This window comes from Crotalus tigris, unplaced genomic scaffold (assembly GCF_016545835.1).
Source record: "Crotalus tigris isolate CLP2741 ecotype Arizona unplaced genomic scaffold, ASM1654583v1 scf7180000018548.2558034, whole genome shotgun sequence".
NCBI lineage: Eukaryota > Metazoa > Chordata > Lepidosauria > Squamata > Viperidae > Crotalus > Crotalus tigris.
In genome coordinates, this window is record NW_024097071.1 from 539,507 (window position 1) to 563,435 (window position 23,929).

At 36.9% G+C, this 23,929-nt stretch overlaps 1 protein-coding gene across 11 annotated transcripts in view; it reads right to left on the reverse strand.

Moving 5' to 3' along the window:
• The window catches only part of ANKS1B (ankyrin repeat and sterile alpha motif domain containing 1B), a 359,470-nt gene that overhangs the window by 29,322 nt on the left and 306,219 nt on the right, over positions 1 to 23,929 (reverse strand). For all 11 annotated transcript variants that reach the window (XR_005557974.1, XM_039354033.1, XM_039354032.1 and 8 more), the window contains 2 exons: positions 17,316 to 17,423; positions 12,441 to 12,620 (listed from right to left, as the gene is read on the reverse strand). Coding sequence is in view for 10 of the 11 variants with exons in the window: in XM_039354033.1 (XP_039209967.1) it covers positions 12,441 to 12,620; positions 17,316 to 17,423 (288 nt within the window). In the remaining variant the exon portion in view is untranslated. The remainder of the gene's footprint in view (positions 1 to 12,440; positions 12,621 to 17,315; positions 17,424 to 23,929) is intronic.

Here is a 23,929-nt window from a genome sequence, read left to right on the forward strand (position 1 = left end):
TGGGGAGAAGGCAGATGTAAAGCTGCTTCTGCAAAACCTGCCTAAATCTGGATTCCACTCATTAGAATTATCCATTTTGAAACATATTTGCCTTTTATAGAATACATTTCCCACATATATTAGTGCTATTGTAAAAAAAAGGTTTATAGGAGTTGGGCAAAAGTGTTCTGGGAGTGCCAGTCTATGGCACTTAATTATTTTAGCCATATTATGTTGCTTTTTTCTCTGTTTCTCAACTTCACAACTTTAAAACATGTGTTCAGCTCCCAAAATTTTGGAGGCAGCCTGTGGAATTTGTACTATATTCTTCTCTATCTTGTACGTCCTCTTTTGTTTTTGTTATTTTTCATTTCTTACGTCCTAACTCCCCCATCACATGATTCAATTTCTGCTACTAAAATTATCCCTTCTTCTTTGACTTCTCTATCTCTACCTCAGGTGTCTCTTTTACATTATCAGCATGCACAGTAAAAATGTTGTGCCAAGTGTTGGCTGTCTAATGCACACAGCAGAAGTCATGTTCATTTTAATTATATGGGAACAGAGTACATAAAATTCAAACTCTGTCCTTGAAGTAGGGTGACAAAAGAAAATACTGGAGATAAGTGAAGTGGGATTATCTCTGCTGCAGTGTATTGTTGGCCATGTACCTATAAAGATAGTATCTGACCAGCCATGCTACTTGCCACTCATACACTGAGAACATTTCTTGAAAAGATTGCTATTTCACCAGTTGGCCAGTACAGTAGCACATACTGATGATAGACCCTGAAGACTGGAAGATTTGATTTGGAAATCTTTGGTAAATAATCCCAAGTACAAACCTTAATTAAGAGATACAAGATGAATTACATCTGTAAGAAAGACTATGAGATACCAGACTATGCTTAAAATTATTATTAAGCATACGAGGCAAGATGGGCAGCAATCAAATCAAAGAAATAAATACATTTAATCTGCCTATTAGAATTATTTGAGTTTGGAATTTTTCACACATTTACTTCAATAATTAGAACTGTTTGCAATAGTGGTGAATATCTGTAGCTCAGGTGTAGGATAAGGGTGAAGATTTGTTCTCCGAGCTTGTGAGTTGGTTTCCAAACATTTCATTGCCAGGCTAGATAACATCTTCAGCGGAGTTTAGGGGAAAATTAGAATTTTTTACAGAAATGGCAATTTAATATTATCAAGTATAAAAGATGCAATTATACAGTGTTGTCTATTTGCTTTAATAATCTTATTAATGTCACTCAAAGAAATACGATTGCATTCAGAGGTTTTGTTTTTGCTTTTTACTGGAAGGTCTATGGAGATTCTCAGTCATTCAGGTCATAGTAATCCCAAAGATGCTTTTTCACGAGGCAACTGGAGTTTCTTGTTTTTCTTTGAAGATGTTTCGCTTTTCATCTAAGAAGCTTCTTCAGCTCTGACTGGATAATGGGGAATGGAAGGATTTATACTCCTTGCAGATAGCTGGTTATTTGCATTCTTTTAGAGAGTTGTTCAGGCCTTCTGGAGGTTTATCTGTGTCCTCAGAGTCACCTAAGTAGTGCAAATGGGTGTGGAGCCTTCTTGGAACTGCTGAAAGGACTGTGTTGTAGACTAGACATAGATGATGTTGTATCCATCCCCCTCTGTTTTGACACAGATAGCCTCTTTGACCCCTCTTTCAAACCAGCAGTCCTCTCTATCCAAAATGTGGATTTTGCTGTCTTCGAAAGAGTGGCCTTTGTCTTTTAAATGCAGAAATGTCTGCATGTTTAAACTCCAATTGCCTCGTGAAAAAACAGCTTTGGGATGCTTTTACTGGAACAACTTTTCAAGGCTATATTCAAGATAACACTTGCTTCAAAGTTTTGATCTGCAAAATAGTTTAAAAAATTCAAAATCAGAGATGGAAAGGCTTTTCTCTCTACTGTAGTCCTCCCTGAGTCAGCCACAGAGCAAGGCAGGTAGCCCAGAGTCCTACAAAATAATGGTCCTCTTTTTCACTGAACTTTTCCTTTTTCATTTATAGCCAGCTGTATAGCCATGACTTAGATTTTTATTGCAGATAAGCTGCATAACTACAAGCAGATACAAGGGGGAAATTTTATTATTCAGATACTACAAAAACGATATTCATATTGTTTTCATTTAAAGAACTAAAAAGTGACAGTATAGCAAAGTAAAAGAAATCCAATACATGTCATACAGTATATACAGTGGATATGGAAATTCTACACAGCCCTATTAAAATGCTATATTTTTTAGGTTATTTATGTATTTATTTAATTTGTTTGCTGCCCTTCTCACCACTAGGTGACTCTGGGTGGCTTACAATGTTAAAAAAATACATACACATTCATACAATAAGAGTAAAATACTATATCAGCTATAACTAAAAGATGGGGTGGTGGGAGAAGATGAGCGGGGGGAGGATACCATTTTATATTTATATCAAAAAGATCGTAATTCATATTAATTTTAAACCTACATTTATTTAGCAACAATCCTAAAGTCTTCCCAATGCTGAGAGATATATGAAAGATGATTATGTTCTAGGAGGAGGAATCACTGGGAGGACAAGAATTAATTATGATATTAGATGTTCCTTGGCTATCTGGGAAAAAATCCACTCTACTGATGCCAATTTATATTATTCCATCTGAATTGTATTAGAAACCCTATCTGTTGGGGAATCATGAATCTATTAGATGTAGAATCTCTTATTTCTGTGCTATGGCTCTCAAAATAGCTCAACCATTGACACTCCCATTTTCCTTTCAATAAATAAAATAAAATAAAATATGGATGCCTCCTACTTCACACTTTGACTTAGTGAAAAAATAAGATACTGAATATAACATTTGATTTACTTTCTGATCTTTCCTTCTCCAACCTAAATTCTTTATTGGGACAAGGAAGCAAATGTAGGAATCAATTCTGATAGCATTCCCCTTTCTTTTCAGTTTTAATACAGGTAGTCCTTGACATACAACCACAGTTGAGCCCAAAATTTCTGTGGCTAAGGGAGCCAGTTGTTAAGTGAATTCTGTCCCGTTTTATGACCTTTCTTGCCACAGTTGTTAAGTGAATCACTACTGTTGCTAAGTTAGTAACACAGTTGTTAAGTGAATCTGGCTTCCCTGTTGACTTTATTGATCAAGTCACAAAAGTTGATCACATCACCCCAGAACACTGTAACCATCATAAATATGAGTAATTTGCCAAAAGTTTGAATTTTTATCCTGTGACCCTGGGGGAGGCTGCAATGATCGTAAGTGTGAAAAATAGTCGTAAGTCACTTTTTTTCAGTGCTGTTACTTTGAACGGTCACTAAGTGAACTGCTGTAAGTTGAGAACTACCTGTGCTAAACAAGTAATCTTTAATTCTTCACGTTAATAAATATCATATAATAAAATTTATTTTCATATTATGAACAGTCAACATTGGTAGTGTTAAATGAGAAGTAATGCATTGTGGCTGTAAAAATGGACAGATATTTACAGGATAATTTTCCTCCTATTTTTGCAAAACTAGATTTAAATTATAATTAGAAGTTATTTCTATGTTTTGTCTCATTATACTAATATATTTCCATTGGAAAAAGTGTATGTATTATGAATATGACCAGAAGATCTAGTATCTACTTTGCACGTACTATAAATAAGGAAATTTTAAGATGGGTAACAGGGACCAGTTGCAGCTCACAGGGACAATCTTAAGGCTGAAATTCAATATGTATCTCAAGAGAGTCTGATATTGCTTCAAGACAATTTCTTTTTTAAATCTGAATGCCAGCCATTTAAAAGTAAATATATACTATGACATACACTATGGTAACTATTTTTGGCATTTGGAGAAAAAGTCTTGACAGACTAGAAAGGGGACTATTCTGGGTGGTAAACAACAAAGGCACATAATAGTGTCAAATTGCAGAATGTATGCAGTTTACACCTATTGTCTTTAAAGATGAACAAGGATAACTTTACCTGAAACAAAAATTGAAATACAGACGAAAGAATTGAAAAAAAAATCAGACATTGCACACTGCAGCACTAAAAATTGTATCCAGTTATATCCTCATCTTTCAAACATGTTAACTGCACATTATGAAAAACAAATATATAACAGAATCCTGGAAATTACTAGAAATACACACTGCCTGCTGAATTCCAAAAAGCAACGCACCTATATCAACAACAAAACAGCACAATGAACAGCAATGCAGTGACAACATAACCATTTATTGACATATCTTACATTATGAACCTGATGGACTGCTGAGTAAGGATATCCTGCATTCTGGTTGGTCCATATTTCACAGACAGAAGACTGCTAATATAAATAGAATATATCTTATCTTGTAAATAATAATAATCCCTTAAACAAAAGAAGAATTAAAACATTGCACAGAGCATAAAATGTAATTGCAAAAAATTAAAAGAAAGAACTATTATTTTATTGGAGTTGTCAATACTCTTTTTAATGTAATTGCTGTTAAAACAATTACAGAACATGAAAATACAGCATAATCCATTTCAGAACAATGAAATTATCCCGATTATGGATTAAAGTTTTCACTGCAGAGAAATCCAGTTATCCTGTCACACTCCAGTCTTTAATTTCTATTCTGTAGCTGAACAGTTTTCCAATATAAAGGAAGGAAGGAAGGAAGGAAGGACTTAAATCATCAAATAAATTATCAAACAAATGTCACTGCTGAGCAAAAGGTATTAACATTTGGGATATTGGGTGCAGTACAACAAGCAAAACTTCAGCTATTTTAACTGTGAAGTCACCAAAGGGGAGGAGAGCTCTTCGTAATAGATCACCACACCTTATCTGTTGTAATAATTAGCAGCAAAAACTACACTCATAGTTGTAATATACCAGTTCAAACGCTACAATTTGTTGAAAGTATAATTACAGCCATCAGGAAAGATCCCAGTGCAGCAACTGTGTCAAAAAGAGCAGAAAATCAGTTTTCTATCATTAGACAGCAGCTTCTGATGTATTTTTCCTTATTTGGAGACCACAAATGAGTCCAAGATAATAGTTCATAGTAGCCAAGCAACTAAAGCACCAGATATAGTAGCTACCTGCAATCTCCTGAGTGGGCAACAATGAAAGGCCTTAAACTGATGAGAAATGCAACTGCATTCTTTGAATGTAGCTAGCAATTAATACATCAATAACTCAACCACAGTGTGCAGAGCACAGCCAGCAGTTAAGACAAAGAGCACAAATATAATACTGGTATCTAAATAAAGCCTAGATTTCAAACAGACAACAACTTTCTGTGAGAATACAATATCCCACTTAAAATGCATTTTCGTCTTTGAAATCTGAGCTCCTTTCACTGATAAATTATATCATTACCAAAATTCTGATGTTGTTGGAGACTGGCTTTCTCTGAACTGCCCAGAAAGAATCCTACAATTCAATATTGAGAATTTGTATCACAATCAAGTAGTTATTATTATTCAGCAAAACAGGAACTTCACCAGCAAACAGACCAAACCGTTTACCAGTTACACATATCAGGTAACTGGCAGTTAAGTATTGCATTATATATAATTTGGTAAGATTGTGAAGTGGTTGCGTCTTCAATACGTTTTGGAAAATGAAGACCAAGGGTATCAAGCATTATCTGGATTTTAATTTGGGCAAAGTTTGGAACAGGCTAGTAGTCCTTCTGAATATGGAGGAAAAAAATAACAAGGCAGAAAAAGCCTGAGGATAAAAAGTAGATAAACATACCAGATTCAGCAGTTCTTCTCATGGAATAAATCTGCTGAAAGCATAGCCTAAATTTGTACTTTATAATGTGCAAGGAGTATTGCTTTAGAAAGACTGATGGCTTGCAGAATCACATAGTTTCCTCAGTGTTTGAAATAACACAAAATTTTCAGTGCAAATGCCCTAATAGCCCAATTTCAATATTCAAAGCTAGTTGTGGGGGGGTCACACAACAAAGGCAGCATGGAGACAAGGTAGCTAGATCATCACAAAAAAACATTTCAGATTCTGCCTCTAATAAAAAAAAATCAGTTGCCTTTCAGATAGCTGTTTGCTACTTTTAGCATTATCAGATCCATTCCCCCCCCCCAAAAAAATTAAGAGATTTGAAATGTTCCTAAAGAAGATCTAGTAGGATTCTGAAAATAATTTACTCTGACAACACTCATGCCCAGGGGTTTATTTTACTCCTTAATTAGTTCTCTGTCTTGTAATGCTTTAATTACTAGGTATGAGAATTTTGCATAAGAAAAACTAAACTATGAATGAAAAAGGTTTAACACTTGCTATTTCTATTGGTAAGGAAAATTATATTGAAGCAGCATCCAAAGTAACTTTGCATACAAGAGCCAAAAGTAAATTGTATTCTCTATGCATAATCAGGGCAACAGCACCCAAGGAACTCTAGTCCAAAATGAAAAATATGTAAAATATGTGAAAACACTTTAAATGCCTGTTTTATAAACACAATTAAAAACTGGAGAGAAGGACAGGGTGTGTCCTACATTGAGTAAAGTATAATTTTTATCTTTTTGCTTCCGGGATGAGAGAGTTTCAGAGAATTTGAATATACACAATTTACTGAGATTGTACCCTGGGAGGTCAGAATCTGCCACCCTCCCATGTTGCAGATACTTCACCCATTTTAAGCATTCCACAGCTGTTATTTTGGTAACAATAGACTCCGTAAATACTTATGCATAGCCTCTCTGTTTTGACCTAGATATCTTCTCTGAAAATGAGACTCTAGATTATACATATTTAAAAAAATAGCCAGCATTCAACATAGGAAATCAAGAGCTTCCTCCTATCTAGCCAGTTATATCAATTAGCATAAATCCATCTGATGCAAGTCAGGAATATAAAGGAGATATGAAATCTTTTTCCACATCTTAGAACTTTGTCTATTCAAGGTTAGCAGAAACTAACATCTTAGAACTTTGTCTATTCAAGGTTAGCAGAAACTAACATACTTATGGATGGATCTTTTTTTCATTCTAAGTTATAACAAAGAAAATAATAACAAAATCTCTACATTGCAAAAAGGTCTCCATAACTTCTTAATTTGCCAAGACAATGAGACAAAAAATATTATTCTTGAGAATTTTATTATGGTATAAAATCACTGGAAGGAAAAAATCATAAAACTTATTTTGGCCATGTCATGCAGGGGAATTCACTGAAGAAAGCAATTATGTTGGGAAGAGTTAGCAGTAATAGGAAACCAGATGACTGGATACCATCAAAGCTGACACCAGTCAGAGAATAGAAAAACTAAATAAGCAGTGCAAAACTAGAAGATGTGGAGAGACCTGGCCCATTAAACTGCCCCATAGAATTGCCAAGAGTCAGACATAATGGAATGGATAACATCATCTTCATAAAATCAGTACTTATGTGACAAGTGACAAGAAAAATATTTTCTTTTAATATATGAATAATTTTTAAATTACTTCTAACGGAGGGCTTTAAAAGTCATGTCCATATTTCTAAAAGTTAGCGTTCATATTCTGAAAAACCTGTGTTACTCTTGTTATTCCAAGGCACTGGAATGATTCCACAGAATTAAAAAGAACAAAAGAATGTCTCCATTTGCCTAAATCTAACCTCTTGCTTACATTCCATCACCAATATTGAATTCCTATACGTTTGCCCCAAGGAATGAAATGATGCATTTTTCAAAGCAGAATTTATCCTTACTATTTGTATTCTAATGCACTGAACACGCACTACAGAATGAAAATTTGGCTGACTCCTTTCTACTTGCCATAAATATTGACATAATATCTCTTTTCAGGTTTAGAATCTTTTTCTTTTTTAAATGGAATTCAAAAGACCATAGCCAGCATATTTTTTAAGTTTGATTTTGCTTTGGGAAAACCTATAGAAATAGCTTTTATATAGCTTAGAACGCTTCATAGTGAATGATTTGAATGATACATAAATTTTAATGGCAGTGGGTCTGACCATAAAGTTTAAGACATCTACTCAGATTTTTCTAATACCTGGTTTTAGCATAAGATTTTTTCAGCTTTTTTCAGAGTTTTAAAAATATCAAACTTAAGTAATATTAAAAAGCCCTTTTTTAAAATCTGAACTATGCTTTCAGATCTATCCATTAATATTCAATACCCATTTTTAAAAAACTCTCTATTTTATACAATTTATGAGCAATATTTCTTCAAATAGCAAGAAATTCTAATGTCAAAAATGATTAATTACAAAAATAAATTATTAAAACATTGGCGGTTATCATATTCAAACTCTTTAAATGCTGTTCTTTTAAAGTAAGCATTTTTAATAATGTATTTTCTCTGCAGTTTTCAAAGCTGTCTTATATTCTAGAGACAGATTCTTCCAGTACTTTCAGCTAGTAGGTTAAAGGAAAATCCAATTCAGCAGGAGAAAATAAACTGTTCTTTTGAAAACTGAGAGATGAAAGACAACAGAATCAAGGTTAGGGTCACAGCAAAGTTTACTTGAACAAACAATGGATGTCAAGTCAAGTTACCATCAAACTTTGTGACCTCAATTGTCTTCACATTTGTTTAAGGTGTTCATAGTTTCGGATGGATACAATATGATTCGTGATAGGACATCTGTCATTCTATGCACCACCAGAGAATAATTTACATAATCTAAAGGCAGTTTTGCAGATAGGAACTCAAGTATACTATCCTTTAGATTGAAATTTTGAACATTTTTGATCATATACTGTATATGTTTGCTTTACTGTCATTAATGGACTAATCATGTCTAGTTTAAGACTAGAAAATATATATATGTTAACTATATATTTAATTATATATAATTATAATATATATGGTATATATAATATTATATGTTAATTATATATAATTAAAATTATATTTAATTATTTATACGATTTCATATAAATAATGATATATATATATTAGAAAGCCTTCAACAAATCCCATCTAAAAGTGTAGATAATGGTGCACCCTGCAATTTAATTCTAAAATACTAATTTCTGTATGTTCTCTTAATTCTCTTATATCAATAGAAGTTAAAGCCAATTGTATTGTAAGCTAATTTTATAAAAATATTTCTATCAAAAAAACATTTCCCCTAGCAAAGGTGGAATTTTACAAATTAGCTGTAAATTAGCTGAATAGTAAAACTACAGTAAATGCAAAAATAATGGAAATATTCCAGAACTGAACAGATTTTCAGAGCTGATGAATTGATAAGGAACAAATTTACTGAAACACAATATTCTTAACTAAACCTGTCTTATGAAAGCTTAGCAGTTCCTTAGGATGATGGGATTTTATTTTTGAAGTTGGCTACATTTCTCTTGGCTGTCCATTGTAAATTCTTTATCCAAATTATTAAAAAAATAGTTTAAATTTGAAAAACTAATTGAGAAATTACTTTCCATCTTTTTAAAAATATTGATTTTTTAAAAATACAAAAGCTATCACAGGTTACCTACACAGCCTCAACAGTCAAAAATTCCGAACTTCATTAATTTCCAACAATTCACAAGAAATTCATGAGATATGGTCAAGTGATTTTCAGCTGTACTAGTGTATTTCAGAGGTCTGAAAGTCTTTTCCTATGTCAAGAAAATATTTCCCTTTCCTTGATAACCACAGTATACTCAGACAAATTTAAAGAAATCCATCTCTCTATTATGAGTAGAGTATTCTGTGACATGCATTCCTGAATACACAAGTCATGTAGGCAGCAAAGAACAGGTTTATTCTACAGCTTGTCAAATCTGTTTGGGCTAGAGCATTTTAGATGATTTATATAAGAATTTATTGCTATGAAATTGTTTTTAAAATTATTTCACAGAGAAGAACAATACTGTATTCTATAATAACCTCTATTCACCTTAGGTAGTAAAAACTACATCATCTACATAGAAGAGTGAAACATATTGTGTTTGAATCAGAATAAATCATCATGATAACCACCACTACACATCACTACTAACTACCACTATCTCAAGGAAGAAAAGAAGAATGAAAACAAAGCAAAATGAGTCAGTGAAATATTCAGGGACAGCAGTGTTGACATATCAATGGGAAGAGCAAAACCAGAGGGGAAGGCAATGGAAGAGGATATGGCTTACTGAATGAACCATGTTGTTGTGCCTCTGACTTGTTTCCAGTTATCAGATAGCCTAGCCCAGGGGTAGGCAACCCAAAACACTCAGAGCCACTTGGACCAGTTTCCCACCGAAAACAGAACACTGGGAGCTGCAAAACCCTTTTGATATCTAAAATGCATATATCCTTTTTTATCTTTATTATAGGTGTGTGTGTGTGTGTGTGTGTGTGTGTGTATAAAGGTAAAAAAGGATATATGCAGTGTTATCTCATTTTAGATGTCAAAAGAGTCTCTCTCTCCCTCTCTCTCTCTTTCTCTCCCCCTCTCTTTTTCTCCCCCTCCCTATTCCTCTCTCCGATCTTCTTCTCACCTGGCAAGCTGGCTTCAAGCTGTTCTCCAATAAGCTGACACACATTCTAGCTCAGGGGTAGGCTCAGCACCCCATGGTGCGGTCCTTTATCAAGGGCACCACTAACACCAAGCACCCATGGTTCACCGTTATCCCTCTTGGGAACTCCCGCGAGTCTTGCAGCCCTAACCTCACCACCATTTGAGCCCATCAAGACATGTTCATTACAGTTCTTAACCATGAAGATAGCTTTCCTCATAGCCATCACGTCGGCCAGACGCATCTCAGGACTAGCTGCTCTCTTTGTCAGAGAGGACCTATGCATTTTTCACAATGACAGGGTGATTCTCAGACTGGATCCATCCTTCGTACCAAAAGTAAATTCCTGGTTCCATAGATCACAGGAGGTGATTCTCCCAAATTTTTGCCCTCGACTATCTCACGTGTTAGAGCGCCAATGGCACACCTTGGATGTTTGAAGAGCGTTGCGCCATTACCTCAAGTGAACTTCCCTTTTGCAAGTCGGAAGTGCTCTTTATTTCCTTTCAACCTTCTTCAATGGGACTTCCAAGGTCTTCAACAATAGGCAGGTGGATCGAGGTGTGCATCGCAAGAGCATACCAGTCACATTCCCTGTCAGTCCCAAGACATATCACCACTCACTCCACCCACAGCACTGCAACATCAGCAACGTGGGCCTCATAAGCATCATTGGGGATATCTGTAGGGCGGTGACCTGGTCCTCGCCTTCCCCATTCGTGAGACACTACAGGCTGGATAGATTTGCCTCTGCAGGTACCTCATTTGGCCGGAGAGTGCTCCAGCAGGTGGTGCCAACAAGTGGGACACAGGCCCAGACCGAATCCCTCCCATAGGGACAGGGTAGCTTTGGTATGTCCCATTCGTGGATTCTCCATCCTCATGCTGGAGAAGGGGCGTTGTCTTACCTGAACGCCTTTTCTCAACATGATAGAGAATCCACACCCACCCCTTTTTGGGTCTGTCAGGCCTCTGTTAAGGGTAGGGGAACCAACACATAGGACTATCGTCAATAGCTTCACCTTCGTCGTGTCTGAGAAGCACAGACCCCAGCAGGAGGCATGGCTACTTTGTCAGATTTAGTCTAATTAGCAGGAAGACAGTCTAAACCCATTCGTGGGTTCTCCATCATCATGCTGAGAAAAGGCGTTCAGGTAAGACAACGCCCCTTCTCTCTCTCTTTCTCTCTCCCTCTCTCTTTCTCCCCTTTCCTCTCTCCGAGCTTCTGCTCACCTGGCAAGCTGGCTTCAAGCTGTTCTACAACAAGCTGACACACATTCTAGCTCAGGGGTAGGCAACCTCGGCTCTTTTATGACTCATGGACTTCAACTCCCAGAATTCCTGAGTCAGCACAGCTGGGCTAGCTAACTCTTTCCTGCCCCTCCTGCTTCCTGCAGAGATGCAGCAAAGGGAGGAGCTCCACCCAATAAGCTTGTCAGCTCGTCGGAACAGGGTGAGGCTACTCTCTTTTTTACACACACACACACACACAGAGAGAGAGAGAGAGAGAGAGAGAGAGAGAGAGAGAGAGAGAAGCTCTCTGTCTCTCTCTGCAAATGGCAGAGGAGGCTGGGAGCCGCAGAGGAAGGCTCAAAGAGCCGCATGCGGCTCCGGAGCCACAGGTTGCCGACCTGTGGCCTAGCCCTAGCTGTATCATTCAGACAAAGGAGAAATAGGTTTTTCATCATGAACAACAGAAAGTAGTTCTATTATTCAAAAGCAAGCAGATTTTGTTTTCATTTTACACATTCATTTTATTCACATATCCCAGATACAAATAACTGTAAGTTTACAGAATTCTATAAAGCACTGGTGGGGGAAAGTGTAGTTGTCTGAAAAGAATTAAAAAGATAAAAAACAACAGGCAAATTCAGCTGAAAAATCAAACACCAATTTCTGAAAGATAATGCTAGAGAAACAAATGTTTAAAAATACCTTTCTAATGAACATGGAATTTTCCAACTTTACCTGTGCCATTTGTCTTTCCAGTTTTGACCGAGGAATATCATCAAAATAGCTGTCATTTCTTCTTCTCCTTGCATCTCCCTGCATGATAATGTGTGGTATATCCAGGGAACCACCAGTAGTGTAAGTGCTTTGGCTGAGTGAAGGAGACAACTGGGGAGGAGTGTGATTACCACTGGGTTCCTGCATCAAATAAGAAAGAAAGTGGGAGCATGAAATAAACAGTTTTAAAATGTTCTCAATGAAAGTGATTTCTCAGTTGATTCAGTGTCATTATGGGCAAGTAGTGAGATCTCAATACATGTGAAGGCTGGATATGTTGTTGAAGATATTTAAAATTGGTTTTCTACATGGGTCAAACCTGACATGCCTAAATAACCCTTCCAATATAGGTAGTCCTTGACTTACAACTATTTGTTTAGTGACTGTTTGAAGCTACAACTGCACTGAAAAAAGTGACTTATGACCTTTTTGCATAGTTATAACCGTTGCAGAAAGAGTAGTCTGTAATCTGTAGTAGCTTTCTTTATTATTTGAACAGAAATAGTAATTAAAAGTAAATAAATCTCTTTCCAATCTCCATAAAAAATAAAATTGTATTTATATAACAGACAGTTGTTATATAAACATTAATAAGACTGAGTTTGTACCACGTAATCATATTAAAATATTAGGGTAATCATGAAATATCAGTTAATGAAATAAGAAAATAATGCTTTATGGCTTGGCAATACATAGATATTAAATAAGGTTACAGATCACAGTATTAATTAAAAAATAGAAGACTTGACTTTAACTGAATATTTAATACTGCACACAAAAAATTCTAAGTAGTTATGTTAATGCTCAGTGACTTCCCAATTGGACTATTGTAACGTACTCTACATGGGACTGCCCTTGAATACAATCCAGAAGTTATAACTGGTCCAGAATGTGGGCGTTGTCTTACCTGAACTCCTTTTCTCAGCATGATGATGTAGAATCCACCGGTGGGTAATCTCAGCCTTCCTGCTCAGATGAGACTAAGTCAGAACTTTAGCCACGCCTCCCTCTGGGTGTGTCGTCCCAGTTATTGACGAGGCAAAGTATCCATGACAAAGTCTGACGCAATGGCTCCAACAAAAAAAAAACATGACACCTGCCTAGACTGCCTTAAAGGGAGGGTGTGGATTCTACATCATCATGCTGAGAAAAGGCGTTCAGGTAAGACAACGCCCCTTCTCCAGCATGAGGAATGTAGGATCTACCGGTGGGACATATCAAAGCCGCTCATGTCCCTACGGGGAGGGAAAAGTCTAGGCTTGTGTCCCTTGAAAAGAAACAACTTTCTGTAGAACCCGTCTACCAAACGCAGCATCCGCCGCTGCAAACCTATCAATCTTGTAATTCCTAACAAAGGAGGAAGGGGAGGACCATGTCGCTGCCCTACAGATCTCCTCGATCAAAGCCTGGGTGGACCAGGTCGCTGACGCAGCTGCACTGCGCTTCGAGTGAGCCGTGATGTGTGAAGGAACTGGAAGTGACTGGGAAAGATAGGCCCGAGCAATGCATGCTCTGATCCACCTACCAATGGTCGAAGATGAGACCCTCTGACCCATGGCGGAGGGTTGAAAGGACACGAACAAGGTCTCTGACTTGCGAAAAGCCGATGTTCACTTGACATAATGGCGCAGAGCCCTGTGCACATCCAATTTATGCCACTGCCGTTCCAGACGATGTGATGGATTAGGACAAAAATTTGGAAAAACCAGATCTTGGGACCTGTGAAACCAGGTATTGACCTTTGGAATGAAGGAAGGGTCCAATATGAGGACCACCCTATCCTCGAAAAAGCACAAATCACTCCTGACTGAGAGTGCGGCCAATTCCGAAATCCGCCTAGCTGATGTGATAGCAACTAAGAATGCCATTTTCAAAGACAAAAATTGAAGAGAACAAGACCTGAGAGGTTCGAACGGAGGAGAGGTTAAAGCCTGTAACACCTTAGGCAGGTCCCAAGATGGATAACGATGCACCATGGGTGGTCTAGCATTAACCGCCCCCTTCAGAAAAGCATTAACTGTCAGATGTTGCGATAAAGGAACCAAGTTGTCACAAGTAAGGACCGTTGACAAGGCCGCGACCTGCCTGCGGATGGTACTAGGTGATAAACCCTTATTGATACCTTCCAGCAGGTATTCCAATATGTTAGGAATGGTGACCGATAGTGGTCTGAGCTGTTGCCTAGTGCACCTCATGCAGAAGTTCCTCCACATGGCGTCATAAATCCTATTAGTCGAGGGGCGCTTTGAGGCTTGAATCATCGAGATCACCCCAGACAAATAGGATTGCCTAGCTAAACTTTCCCGCTCAAGTGCCAGGCAGCCAATTGGAGCCACTGTGGATCTGGATGTTGAAGATTCCCTTGGCTGAGAGCCACTCAGTCCGGGGGAATCCTCCACAGTGGCGAGAGCGAGAGATCCACAAGGTCGGCAAACCACGGACGTCTTGGCCAATGTGGAGCAATTAAGATTATCTCTGCCCTTTCCTGAATCAGTTTGCGGATGGTTGCCTGTAACAACGGGAGGGGAGGAAAGGCATAAAGCAGCCCCCCCGGCCACTGGCACCGGAGGGCATCCGTTCCCTCCGCTCCCCATTTCGGGAACCTGCTGAAGAACCTGGGGAGTTGTGTGTTCATCGAGGAGGCAAAGAGATCCAGATATGAATGACCAAACCTGATAGAGATTTCCCTGAACAGTGCCGGGTCCAGGTGCCACTCCAAGTGGTCTACTGTGATCCTGCTCAGGAAATCTGCTTGCCAATTTGCCTCCCCCAATATGTGTTCTGCCCTGATGGAACCCAGAGTGGACTCTGCCCACAGACCTAGATCCAAGGCGTCCTGCATGAGTGACCAGGACTGAGTCCCTCCCTGTTTGTTGATGTGAGCCTTGGCTGCCATGTTGTCTGTCAGAATCAGGACGTGCTGTCCCGTCACTAGGGAGGAAAACCGACCGTCTAGGCCTTGTGGCAGAGTGCCACAAACTAATTGGAACAGGTGGATCTAAAATAAATTCCCCTTCGCTCAACTCACACAAGCAATGAAGGATATGTATCTGAACCTCAATGAGTAGTTAGAACAATAATACCAAGCAATAAAGCCACCACTCATGTGATTCTCCTGATAACACACTGAAATACTTCCCCCGGTAAAGGCCTCACAAAGCAGGCCAAGGCAAAGTAAAAACAGGCCTCAATATAGTTCAGAGGAACACAAGGTCCATACAAAATGACGTCCGTGCCGAATCCGTACTCAAAATAGTGGCCACGGCCAGTACACATGTTCAAAATGGCGACCATGTCTGTTCAGTGCCTCTTCAAAATGGCGACCGCGCCGAAAAATGGGGAAGAGAAGGCAACAATTTCCCCTGCTAGGGAAAAGCTTTGATAATCAGGCAAGCTAAACAAAGCCCTCTTCCCCCCGTTCACAAAGAGGCACTTGCAGTTTGTCGCACAGCCTCCACTGCGATCCGAATAGCTTGCTTCCGAGGGAACCTCGTGGCGTTGCCTGGAAATGGAAAGGGAAGCCCTCTGGTTTGCCCAAGCTCCGAGGAACTCCTGTTCGCCACAAGCCAGCTGTCCCGCTGATCCGCGCTCCCGCTGATCAGCTCGATCGGAGCTAAAAGCCCCACGCTAAATTGGCCTGTTGTTTTTTTTTGTAGGAGCCTGTTAGGCTCGAAGTCAAAAAAAGGCCTGAGTAATTTCCCAATGCCAAGATTTTGTCAATTTGAGTCCAATTTTTGAATAAAGAATAAAGCACTTCAATTTAGAGACTTTGAATAAAATAAATTCCAATTAGAGAATCAATCAATCAATTAATTAACCTAGTCTAACTGAGGAGCCAAAAAGTTGCACCCTACTGAGCTGAGACTAAGTCAATAACTGGGAAGACACACCCAGAGGGAGGCATGGCTAAAGTTCTGACTTAGTCTCATCTGAGCAGGAAGGCTGAGATTACCCACCAGTGGATTCTACATTCATCATGCTGGAGAAAGCAGTGTTCGGTGTCCCTTGATTTACCCATCTTCTACCACCCTTGTGTGAGCTATACTGTCATCTTGTACCTTTCCTAATGCAAGTCAAGGTGCTAGTTAATACTTTAAAAACTCTATATGGCATGGGGCCAGTTTATTTGTGAGACCACCTCACAAATAAACTGGAAAAGAGCTGGCTCTTCTCCAAGCACTGGGATAGGGTCAGGTTGGAGCCCAGGTTTGGTTTGGGGACAGATAGGTCGGACAAGGATTGCTGAGGCACCAGATTTTGGTTTTATTGTTTCCATATTTTTTTTGTCTTGTTTCTACTGTTGTTGTGAGTCACCCAAAGTTTTACAATTGGTGACTATTTAAATAAAAAAATAAATAAAAATAGTAAAACTTGAATTTTGTGAATCTTTTTGGCTGGTTTCTAGAGGTTTTTTGCTGTTTTTCATTATTTTTTGCCTGTTTCCAGAAAAAAAAAAACATTCATTAAAGTGGGATTCAGATTTATGACTGCATGATTCAGTTAGCATGATTTGCTCAATGAGTGACATAAAAAGAGTTGAAAAATTGGGTCAAGTCATGTGGTGTTTTGACTTGTGACTGAAATACCAGTCCCAAATGTGGTCATAAGTCAAGGACTACCAGTATATAGCATTCTAGTAGCTAAATATGAGGACGCAATAAAATTAATAGCGCAAATTCTGATATTTTTCCTCCTCATCTCACAAAGCTCAAGCACCCTTATAGAAATTTACAAATGTAATAATTGTATAGTGGTAGATTTAGTTATTAAATAATATCTGTGTTGGAAGATGTACAATGTATGCTTCAGATGTTACAAGGATTTGGTGGAACCTACCCTGAGGGTGATAGAACGTGGTGGTTTCTGAGGTGGATCTTCGTGAAGTCTGTCTCCCAATGAGGCCAAAATGCGTTTTCTGTGGCCAAGCAAGCTTATTTTTAAAACCTGAAAAATAAATGTTTCAAAAATAATAAATCAATTAAGAACCTTTTATAAAAATATGCATAGCGAACTATGACCAGATTATTATCCATAATGTTTAAGTGCAGTATATATTTATACTTAAGAACATATGCTTATGGGAAAACAGGTGGGAAAAAAATCCCAAGAAAAATCCAAGATACATACTGAGACAAAGGCAAGCAGGTTGAAAAATGTTCCGTGTCAGAAAGGCAAAGTAGTAACAACAGAGTTTTGAAGTTAGTACCTGGATAAATAAGTACTTGGGATTATTAGGATCATTTTCACAAAAGAAGAGAAGTTGAAAAAATATAGGATATAAAATAGAATGATAATTTCTTGGAATGATAAAATGAAGTTACCTCTTGAGTATCTATCATCAAGTCATTTTTGACTTCTAGTGACCACATAGTCAAAATCAACTTCATGATGCATATTCAATCAATCAATCTAGAGTAAAGCTCAAGAATAATGGGAAAATATTCTAGATATTTAACTAAAAATCAAAGATATACTTGAATTCATAAGAAAACAGACTATAATTTCAGTCATTCAGCTAAAGAAAATTCATTCAGCTAAAGAACATTCAAACTGACGTAAAAGGAATTTATTATTTGACTTGGGTACATACCCAAAAAACTTGAATGTTCAGTGCACTTAACAAGTCAGGAAAACAAGCTGGGATTGATCTGTTCACATGAAATATTACTTCCTTATTCTAGACTATTTAACTGATATCTAGTTCTATGATCCTGTAATTATATGGTTATCAGTCTAAAGAGCATGCAATGAAAGTTACCAAGTTATTTCTGGAAAAAAATCCAAATTCCAAAATTCCAAATATAACTGGACAATTATATCCAAAATTTGAGGAAAACAGAAAAACAAATCTATAAATCATATTTCTGCTGGAAAATGTGTTATAGTAACATATTATACAATATTATTCAATAAAGAAAATCTTGCATGGTACAATATCATTCAAACTACTCAAGAATGAATGTTTTGAAAGAGTTCAGTTTCAAGATGAACATGGTGAACACAGGATAGTAATAAATAATACAGAAATGTTACATTCAAACAACAGAAAACAGCTTGTAAGAAAACATTATAACACATTGTAGTTTTCAATAGAAATTTCATAACTTGAAAAATTAACAGACTCTGAACTGATAAGTGTTTATAATCAATTAAAGGAGAGAAGAAAAATATCACCAGCAGCAATAAATCTGGAGACCATGCCCAGAAATTAGGAATAGAATTAAATGTGGTCTAATAGTATGCAGATCAATGACAGAATCCAAGTACAGGTAGTCCTTGACTTATTATCATTCATTTAGTGACTGTTTGAAGCTACAATGGCACTGAAAAAGTAATTTATGTCCAGTTCTCACATTTATGACCGTTGCAGCATGCCTATTGTCACATGATCAAAATTCACACGCTTGGCATATGACACTTGCAGTGTCCCAGGTTTATGTGGTCACCATTTGTGACCTTCCCAATTGGCTTCTGACAAGCAAAGTCAATGGGGGGAAGTCAAATTCACTTAATATTGACTTAACTGCAATATTTTGCTTAACAATCATGACAAAAAAACTTGTAAAATGGGGCATGACTTACTTAACAACTGTCTTGCTTAGCAATGGAAATGTTGGGCTCAATTGTGGTCATAAGTCAAGGACTACATTTATGTTGTACAGTCAATTTACTTTTCCCCAAATTTCTCTTCTCAATTTTCTCCTCTCCATGTTGCTCTCCTAAAGTCAAAGATTTAAAATATACCAATATGAGAAAAGCAATAAACTGTATAATTTACTTTTAGATAAGAGATAATGGTAACCTGTTTAAAAAGATATAATATTTAGGGGGAAGGAATGCATTCTCTTATACTACAATTTGACCAATTAAGTCCATATTATTATAAAAAATGCACTATAATACTAAATAAAAATTGTTGCTATTATATAGACAAAAATAGTGTCATATTATGTAATAAAATACTGAGCGGACTTGAAACTCTATTGTTGTCCCCTCTAAAGGGAAGAAGCTGCATCTTGCTTGACTCCTCATGTTGTGCCAGTGTTTGTGCTAAAATGTTTGCTCTATTGTTTAATTATCTGTGATAAACATTTGGATTGCTTAGGGCAGAATATGAAGATGAATACCCTGGAAGAATGTAACAGCAATAACCTCAGTACAGGTATTGTTTCTATGAAACCATATGGATGTGCCCATATAGCTCAACTCATTTTTATACATTTCATGCACATGAGAATATACGTTCCCATTCAATTTTGTGTAACCCAAATCCACAATAGGTCAGAGATAAAGAAAGAAGAGTTTGTCAATAATAAAGAAAATCTTTACTTCACAACCCCTAACATATTATTTTTTAAAAAATAAGAATTTGGCAAATTTTTACAGTGCACAAAAATCAGCATTCTGACTGAAAATTATATTTTTAAAATATATTTTAGAGGGAAAAACAGGAAAATGCACTCATTTTTGATGCACTATGGGCAACTGACAGTTTTATTAATGAGGAAAGATTATATAATCAAAAGTAAGAGTTAGGAAAATTAATCAATAACATCTATAATTTTTTTCATATTATCTTTTCCTGAATATAAAGCAGAATGGCTCAGAATTATTCATTACAATATAAAATTCATTGTTAAAGCTATGATTAATAATAAATTAGATTCAATAAATTTATAGTGTAATTTAGATATTAATTCAGTATTCAATATTACCTCTTAGGATTTTATGTATGCATAATTTTCCTATGAACAGCAACATTAAATTGATTGTTCTGTTTGCAAAGTAAATTAATGCTGGGCTCCATTAATTAGAGAGCAATTATTAAACTAGTTAGCACATATCCAATTTGCATTATTTAATACAAGTTTATACATGCATGCAGAGAAGACACCAGTGGGAAATGAGCAGGTCCAGGTCTTCTTAAAGATAATGTTGTCTTTACTCATGCAAACAAGCTATTACTCCAACTACATAACCGTTTAAATCATTTTAGCCCTGTATCATTGAAGCGGAAGACATTTCAATCTAAAAGAAAAAGAAAAATCTTTTCTATGTTCCATAATTCTGAAATACCAACTGCCATTAAAAACAAAAAAATCCACACTACTGTTTCTCTACTTGCAAATTTTTCCAAAATATGTTAATGCTCTATGTGGAATCCATCATATCTGCCACCCTCAGAATGCTGCAAATACAAAAAGAATCAATGCTCTCTCCAGCCAACCAACAGGAGAGTGCAGATTCATTAGAGTTAGTGCCCCATCTCCTGAAGCAAAAGTCCTCTCAGGATCTACTTCACACAAAAAGGAGAAATAAATTACCGGTCTTCTGCATATTCAGTCCATATTGAATGTATTTGGCTGTTTGGAGGAAAATTTTACTCAGACCTTCAATGGCCCTCAAGATATCATTCCTTCTGCATATCAATTCTCACTGAAAGTTCTGATGTAGCATAACTTTATTACTTTGCAGGCATTCTTTCCTCAGAGAACAATCCAATCCTAGAAACAGAGGTGGGGTAACACAAGATTTTGCTATATACTGACAATCAGCAAAACAAAATCATGTAGGCAATTGTGTGAAAAAGTGTAAGATCGGTTCACTGATAAAGTTACCTCTGAAACATACTAGAAATCTTCAAATTCAAGCAAGGGAATGGTGGGTGAAGCAATTTTTAGAATTGGGGAAATGGCTTGGCTCAAAGCTCTCCAGAGCTTTAGTACTGTAAATCGTAAGTAGACGTTTTTGCAATTTAACCTAGGAAAAGAATAAATTTGGCTGCCCAAGATGAGTATAGTATGGGAATCATGCAAAATCAATGCCAAAAAGTATAAAAATTTGTGTGTGGAATGACTCCAAGACAAATAAGAATATTTTTAAAAGTACAAAAAAAACCTGTATATCAAAGCAATTTAAAGTATTTTTGTCCTGTCTGCCATATATTAAATATTGGCAATTGTTAGCCATATTGTGTTGCATATGTAAAATACCTTCTTTTGGTTATAAAAGTCATAGCCAAATAAAAGGATCTTTACTGGGATATTTGTTTGACAATGAAACTGCTCTTCTTCTGAATTCTTTTGGGCAATGCATATCAATTACTACAGTTTCAGAAGAAGGCTGCCCAACTGCAAAAGGCAAAGCTAATGTTAATAAGGATAAGGAATTTCCTTGCATGAAAGCAAGCTGTTATAAAGAAACAGGAAAAGCAAGAAATGAACAAGATTGGGCAAATGATTTCTGGAAATAACGTCCATCCATTAGAAGAAGTTGGCAAATAGATAGTCAGAAAACAAAGTTTAGACAAAGATTTCTCAAGACTCTCTTGGGTATAATTAATTCTACTTTGAATAAAGTTTAGATGGTCTCTTAATAACGTCTTTTGCAAGATAGTAATTGATCAATATGTGCATATCAAAACTAAATTAAGAAAACTGATTTTTTATGCCAGCCAAAGTATCAATCTGAATTTACTGACTGCAAATATTAAACTGTTGGTTATTTTAAATCCTTTACAAATGCTTGTCATCTTTCATTGTCCTTCATCCCTGCAATTCTGCATTTCTCTTTCAAGTTGCTTACTCTTTTCTACTTCATTTTCCTTTTGTATTTAGTTGGAACAATCCACACAGATTCCCCTTCTTATAACTCATTTGTCTTATGTCCATTTTGTTCTTTGTTTTGTTCCATCCTGCACAATTAGAGCAATTCAATTTGAATTCACAATTTACTCTGCACTGAACCTATTTAAGAATAGGAAGAAAATGAAATTAATCTTATATCACAAATAAGAAATGTTTACCCAGAACACGTCACTGTCTATGATTTATGACAGGAAACATGCCATTTTTAATAATTGTGTAGTTCGTAGGCAGATGCTGTTTTTATGTTCCCATATGTTCTGTAGCAACACTTCCAGATAATATTCAAACTACTGCACAATCCTAATTGTTATATAAGTACCTTCTTCTGTCAGAAGCCAGTATACTGAATAAACTTACCTACTTCACGTCTGCACTTAGTACACATCTCAAAATATATCAACTTCCTTAGTAATTAAACTCCATAATCTTGAAAGAATGTAATCAACATACCCAAAATAGCTGCCAGAAAATGGGTGTGGTGTATAAAATGTACAATTAGTAAGGTTCATCCCTCCAAAGATGTCCTCTAGAACCCTTAAGGGACATTTAGAGGTCCAAATGCATTCTCTTGTGTACCACCAATCACTTACAATTTAATTCTGAGAAATCCTGGAGAATCTGTAAACCCAAATGACTGAAAGAGAGCAAATATTTCCCTATCTTCAAAAAAAAAAAAAAAAATAGAGGGTGCAAGGACTCAGCAGTTAAAGACACTGAGCTTGTCAGCTGGAAAGCTGACAGCCAAGATTTGACACCCAAGCAACACGCAAGAGGGTGAGTTCCTGTTCCTGCCCCATCTCCTGTCCACCTAGTTCGAAAGCGTGCAAATGCAGGTAGATAAATAGGTATCACTTTGGTGAGAATGTAACAGTATTCCATGTGCCTTTGGCATATAGCCATGCTGGCCACATGACTATGGGAAATGTCTTCAGAAAACACTGGCTCCCTTGGCCAAAAAACAGAGATCAGCACCATGCCCTAGAGTCATACACCATGGATCCCCAACCCCTGGGCCAGAGCTTCCTATCGGACCTTGAGCTTCTTAGAACCAAGCTGCAGAAATGGCAGGAGAGTGCATGCACACACATCCCCACTTGTTCAATCAGCACAGCATGTGTGCACATGCTTCATTTGCACATGCATGCCACTCATGCACATGAATCTGCGCATGCATGCTTGCCCAACGCAGAACCATTCCCTCTCCCCCCCCCACCAGTCTGCAAAGCCAGAAAGGTTGGGGAAGTCTGTCATACACGACTGGACAAGGAAATCTTTAGCTTTACTAAAAAAAAAAGGTGTGAAAGAAAATCCAACAAACTGTAGACCAACATTATTTTGGGGGATATTTTTAGTAGATTGAAAACAATGCAGTAATTACCATGATTGTTCAGGAACAAATCATGCCAGATCATCCTTATCTTATATTTTTTATTAGGTAACTTACAACATTGTGAGAATGCTGAAGTCTTCAAAATAGCTTCCAACAAGGTTTTCCAAGGTATGCTGTTTAGCAAGGTAGTTCAATAAGGGCTGAATGGTTGGACAATCAGATATGCATATCTGTCCTAAAAATTATACTCAAAGAATGGTCATTTATAGCTCTTCATCAAATTGGAAAGATATATTAATTTGGGTGCTATAAGGGACCGACTTCCATCTTTTATTTTTAATTAATTTGAATGAAGAGTTGGAGGAAGTAACATCAAATTGGCAATGGGCACAAACTTGGGTGGGATAGCTGAAATCCTAGAAAAGCTAAATAAAATTCAAGGCAACTGTGATAATTTTAGAAAAATTGGCTGA